The sequence below is a fragment of the Brassica oleracea genome, chromosome C7 (assembly GCF_000695525.1).
Source record: "Brassica oleracea var. oleracea cultivar TO1000 chromosome C7, BOL, whole genome shotgun sequence".
NCBI lineage: Eukaryota > Viridiplantae > Streptophyta > Magnoliopsida > Brassicales > Brassicaceae > Brassica > Brassica oleracea.
The window spans coordinates 38,624,259-38,630,743 of record NC_027754.1 but is presented as its reverse complement, the minus strand read 5'-3'; the positions used below and the strand labels follow the sequence as shown (position 1 = coordinate 38,630,743).

General features: G+C 30.1%; 1 protein-coding gene and 1 non-coding gene across 2 annotated transcripts; both read right to left on the bottom strand.

Moving 5' to 3' along the window:
• Nucleotides 1-511: 511 nt before the first annotated feature.
• On the bottom strand, nucleotides 512-584 carry TRNAA-AGC. Its single transcript has one exon. It is a non-coding gene; the product is annotated as a tRNA-Ala (tRNA).
• Nucleotides 585-2,923: 2,339 nt separating this feature from the next.
• Nucleotides 2,924-4,286, bottom strand: LOC106303932 (thioredoxin-like 1-2, chloroplastic). The gene is made up of 4 exons (XM_013740294.1): nucleotides 3,924-4,286; nucleotides 3,647-3,832; nucleotides 3,395-3,559; nucleotides 2,924-3,303 (listed from the first exon to the last, which is right to left on the bottom strand). The coding sequence occupies exons 1-4, from the start codon at nucleotides 4,134-4,136 to the stop codon at nucleotides 3,082-3,084; spliced, it is 786 nt and encodes a 261-aa protein (XP_013595748.1). The 5' UTR covers nucleotides 4,137-4,286; the 3' UTR covers nucleotides 2,924-3,081.
• Between the last annotated feature and the right edge of the window lie 2,199 nt (nucleotides 4,287-6,485).

Here is a 6,485-nt window from a genome sequence, read left to right as displayed (position 1 = left end):
TATACTTAATATTTGAAAATCAAAGATATTTTTGCTAAAATTGTACTTACCTGGCCAAGGAGATCGACCATCTTTTTACGAATCGATCGATTGTTGAGCATGTGGTTGATCCGAAAATACTCTGCAGTTTAATTAAATATCTAAAACATTTATTCCAACACTCAATAGATAGTTTTGCTAAATATGATAACTAGATAGCCAACAAAATTACAAAAAATATTTAAATAGTAAAAAATATGTTAATTTAACGTGTTAAAATTTTAAAATAAATTTTAATTTATGACATGCATCTTAACATTTATATAAATATATATCATAACCTAAATATAAATAATTTAACAACTTAAATTAGAAAAAAATAAAAATCTCGGGCGTAGTCCGGGTTAATCCCTAGTATTTATGATGTCTTCTTAAAGGTTCTATGGGGATGCTTTCAAACAAATCAATTCTGTGGTGATTAATCATTATTTCATTTACGAAAAAAAAAAGAGAAGGAAGATGTGTAAAAATATGGAGATGCGGGGTATCGATCCCCGTACCTCTCGCATGCTAAGCGAGCGCTCTACCATCTGAGCTACATCCCCTTTTGATAACAGCTAAATAAATTACATATTTATACCGTTGTCTTACAGACACCCCTTTCCTCCTGAATCTTCTTTATAAGTACAAGAGCGAACATCGCCATAACCCTAACTTCCAGTCTCTGTTCTGTCCTAAACCTGTTTCTTCATCAAAATCCTGCTTATATCTTGAGTACTGTAGGATTTTGTTTTGTTTTTTAAAGCTCAAGTCTTTTTTTCTACTGAGTATCATCTGACCTTGGTTGACGGTTTTTTTTATTCTTTGTGAAGTGGACTTGATGGTTATTTGCAAGTGAAGATTAAACAGACAGGGACATCAGAAATAATCTGTGTTGACTTTAGTCTTTAATGGGAATCTCTCTGATGCATTAAACCAACCCGCTTTGTTTTGATTTTGATTGAAAGTGTGAGGCTTTTTTTAACCAATGATGGAATTCAAATAATCATCAGATCTGATGTGTAAAAACATATGTGATTACAATCTTGATGATGAGGTTTAAAAGCACTTCTTAAAATTATACATTCGTTGTCTGTTAATGATATATTTTCCAACAGTTTGACATACTTTGGCTTTTTCATGTTTTTGGACCAGATGATTGTGAATCTAAACATTAACAGTTTCTTTCATCATATAACTATATACTGAATCGTGCTCCTGGAGTATAGTTAAAGATCTTATTCCAAGATCTAGATTGTCAAACCACAAGTTTGAGATAATAATAAGGGTTATTACTGATTTAAACTTCTACCTATTAGTTGTTTGCCGGAAAAAAAAAAAACTTCTAACTATTTTCAAATCGGATGAAAAACCTTCAACTAAAATTTGATGTTTTTAAACTTTCAACTATTAGACCATTAATACTGTTAACAAAACCAGTTTTTTTAACGGAGACCCGTTAAATCAAAACGTAGCGTTTCATGTAATCACGAAAACGACACAAGGTTCTTATAATCAATCGATATTTTAGTGATTTAAACCTCCAACTATTTTTAAATCGGATGGAAAAACCACAACTAAAATTTTATGTTTTTACTATTAAATATTTAATGTTTTTAACCCTCTTTAAACAAAATCATCTTTTCTAATCGAGGAACCATTACATAAACGACACGAAATGCTTAAAACCTCTATGTATCAATGGATAATGATGATAAACTTAAATTAACCCTAGAGTCACCTCTGTCAGATAAGAGATCGGATATAGCACTTGAGAATCGAATCCGAAGAGAGCGTGGGAACACAATAGAACATATTAAAAATAAGATTAAGCTAGACATGTAATTGGTTAAGACAGTAAATAATGATAAGCAGTAAATAAGATAGATTGGTTGAGTTCAGAGAATAAGATATAAGCTAGACTTTCAGGTTAAGAGAATCCTAATTATGATGTAGTTGCTAAGTGCATGTGTTAATCAATCCTAGAACTCGAATCCTAAAATCCTATTTTTTTTATTTTATTTTTAGAAACAATATAAATAAAAAATAAGAATATTCAATAAAGAATTTAAATTGAAATTATAAAATACTAAAATATATCTATTATATTTTAATTAATATTTTAAAATAAAAATATTTTCTATAATTTTAAAAAATTCAAAACTATAACTTTCTAAATATAATTTTTATATTTATTATAATATTATGATTTTTTTTTGATATCTTTATAATTATATAAAATATAAATATTATTAATTTATTATTTAACCGCTACTGCATTTGGTAGTTAACCAGTCATAAGTATTCCGCAAACGCACAAATTTCTAACCACAGAACCAGTCATACAAATCTTTTAAAGCCGCTAGAAAGCGCAACCATCCGCATCCGCAAACTCCTGCAACCGCTGCGTTTGAACCAGTCAGCCCCTTAATCTAACAAAGTTACTACTCAGAAATAATAAAAAAAAAACACAAAGATAAACTGAATTAATTGCATGATAAATTAGAGATAGATAAACCGGAGTTTCGATACAATGCATTGAATGAGTTCATGATCTTCTCTCCAAAACCTTAAGCTTCTAAAACCCTAATATATTGTCTGTGTTTTTTTTGCCTAAACAGTGACACAAAATATATATCTAGGTAAAAACTCGCCAGAGGGCATTCCTGTAATGTGGACAGGGATGTAGTCCATCCTACCTTGATATCAATTTAACAGTTCCCTTCAGAAAATATGATTTTGTTTACAGAGGGTTAAAAGCATTAAAGGTTTAGTTGAAAGTTTAAAAACATAAAGTTTTAGTTGGGAGTTTTCTATCCGATTTATAAATAGTTAGAGGTTTAAATCACTAAAATATCTATTGATTATAAGAAATTCGTGTCCGTTTTGGGATCAAATGAAACACTGAGATTCAATGTTTTAAAGTTAAAAGGAATTGCTACTAGGATACTAGTATTGTGAAATTATAATAACCAACTCTAGAAGCTAAGCAAAACACAATGATACTAATCAATAATCATATCTACAAAATAAATAAGAATCCCCATGGAAAAGACCATCTCTTTATACCATCATCTTCTGATGCTGTTCCTCTGTTTCATAACAGAAGCTGCTAGCTGATGATAACGGCAACACATCTTGATGCACTGTTAAAAAATCCAGATCCATTTTAAGTTCCCCTACGGACGCTAAAGCCATGAGCTCCTTACTGTCTAAACCTTTTGCTGGCCCGAGGCTGCACCTCTCGCTGCCGTGCTTGTCCAACGCTTTCTTGAACTTATTGATCTGCGTTTTCAAAGCAACAAAACGAGATTCAATTTTACTACTACTAATTGCCAATGATATAAAAAGCTGATTGATCATGTGATTAGCTTACGGTGGCGATGGTGCAGCTGAAACTACAAAGTTTACCCTCTGCTCCTCTATAGAACTTGAAGAACGGAAGCACATGAACGTTAAGGCCATGGCACATTGTTCTAAGCTCTTCTTGATTCACTTTGAGAAACATCACGTTTGGGTTTGATTCAGCCAATTGACAGATCTGTTACAAACAAACAAAACACAAATCAAATCAACTGAAATGAAAAAAAAAAAGTAGAACCAGTTCTTGACTGGGCCATACACATACCTTTGGGTGGAGAGATTTGCAGCCACCACAACCGGGTGAGTAGAAATCAAGAACAACTAATCTATCACCAGCGTTCAACAAAGAGTCAACAAGATGATTAGCAGAGTGTATCTCTAACATGTTGACTTTCGTTGACTTTTCCCACCATCTCATTCCTCTACTCATACCTATTGATGATGTCTTTGCCTGAAAAGAAAACACTCTTAACTTGTTTAAGAATCTATAAACCCAAACAAAACTGGTTTAAAGGGAAAGAAAGAAGATGTCTTTTGCTTACATAGGAAGAAGAAGACAAGGCAGCGAGTGTTTGGTTTGAAGTCATGGGATGTTCCTTCAAATCTAGGCTCATAACCGGTGAAAGTTTGGATTTTGATTTGTTTTCCTGAGAAAATGAACAAAACCCAGAAAGCCCATGATCGATTCTAGTCCCGGAGTATTGAGCACCACCACTTCCACACACAGCTCTGAGAGGTGAAATAACAGCGTCCATGTCCGTCTACAGGAGAAAGACTCAGAAAATTGCAGAGAAGCAGATGAAGAGAGAAAAGTGCAGATGGGTTTTTGATTGAATGAGAAAAAGCAACAAAAGTTGGTCACTTTATTGACCTCTATAAATCAATGAAGAACACCAATGAGTACAGTTTATGCAGAAACTTGTTGTTCTTATGTTGGGTGGGGTCCTTCTATATCCAACTGGATTCATTATTATTATTGACTTTATCCATATCTATTTTACCTGTTACGTTCGTGATTCGTGCCAGTATTTAATTTTTACTTTATTGTAATTAACGCTTATTTGACCGGATTTTTAACTTAAATGTTCTGCTTTAAATTATTGATTGACCGAAACTTATATTTGTGAATTTATCAGTACAGTAGTATTGGTCCTATTGGATGATACAATGATTATTGATAATATTAGGATTTTTATGATTATCCAGTAAACAAAACAACATTTTATATAAGTTTTTTTTTTAACTGATTTTTATTTCCGTATTATAATACTGAGAAGGGGGTAAAATGCATCACCGTCGGGGTCGCCGCATGAAACTTGTTGCTGACTGTGTTTGAGGCTTTTCCTTGTTGGATATGGTCCCACTTGGCTTATTAAAATAACAGTGGTAATGTGTCTTTAATATTGCGAAAGTTTAATTGGAAGCTAAACCATATTCAAATCAAATTAATTGCAGAACTAATTATTATTTTCTATTTGACCATACAAAATTTGCTAAACTCCATTTTCTAAATGCATTGAATTTCTTATTTCTTTTGTTATACATTTTCAAAATGGGATGTATATCTTATTTGAAGAATATATTTTTTAAATTTTCATCTTCTGTGATTCAGTAAAACTGGATTTATTTGCATTATCGAGGATCTGATTTTTCCAAAATATATAAAAATTAAAAGGTTGAAAAAGGGAAGCCCATAGTTTCATATATTTTATTCATTCGGCCGAAATATAGTACAAGGAATCCAAGAACCAGCCCACAGCTTTTTAATCCAAAACAACGTATAGAGACAGAACTTATATTGTGGCAAATAATATAAAATTATAAACCAATAAGGTACAAAACCAGTCTAATTTTATTTTCTATGTATAGCAATTAGCAACTTTGTTTTATGTTTGTAACTCATGCTATACAGTAGGATCATAAGAGGTATGATTAACAGCCTTATGATTTTATAATTTCAAAACCTGTCATTTCATCAAAGCCCACAAATTGGAGCCCAGTTTTGAAAACCGGTGAGACTTGCCTATCACCGTCTCAACAAGCTTCCTTGATGTATGTTGTATTCGAGAACTTAATGAACTGAGCAATGAAATTTAGTGATTTACGTTAGCACATTATTTTATTGCTATCGAAATTCAAATTCATATACTTTTATAAGCACTAGAACTTCTTCGCGGATTGTCTGCTTATATTTTTATGCTATATATAGTTTTGATCAATAAACTATTTTATTATATTATTTTATTTACTCTCCAAATATAATTTGTCAAAAATTTTTTAAAAAATTTCATCTCTAAATTGTCATCCAGTGTTATAAAATATTACAAAATATTTTAAAAAGTGAAGCAAAAAAGTAAACTCTGTGAAAAATTATATACAAGAAAAAGCAAAATATATTATTGTTATTAAAAACTATGATATATTATAATTTATTTAGTTAAATGGTTTAATTTGACATCATAATATGCATTTTAATTGAATTTTATTCAAATATATAAAGAAAAAAATATTTTTTAATATATATATACATATATATATATATATATATATATATATATATGTATATATATATTAAAAAATATTTTTTTCTTTATATATTTGAATAAAATTCAATTAAAATGCATATTATGATGTCAAATTAAACCATTTAACTAAAGAAATTATAATATATCATAGTTTTTTAAAAAAATAATATATCTTGTCTTTTCTTGTATATAATTTTTCAAAGAAATGATCATTAGGTAGATGTAACAATTAGAAGTCGGATTTGCTTTAACTTCCACATTTGCAGAGAGAATATGATACAGTGGTTTTGAGCTTCCGCATGTGTAAATGATCTTACAAAGTTTTATGTATTAAAGATACTTTATTTTACTTTTTAATACTGACATATAGTCAAACAAATTCATAATCTGAAACTTCTCTATTATATTATTAATATTGGGGGTAATTGAAACTATACATTATATTTAGTTAAATATTTTTTTTATTTCAAACGAATAATAGTATATTTCTCACTAACTTGAATTAGTCAACGATTATGATTAAAGTCGAGAAATAATTTGGTAGATGATGGAAGCAAACGTGATGGTCCAAAAGCGGCC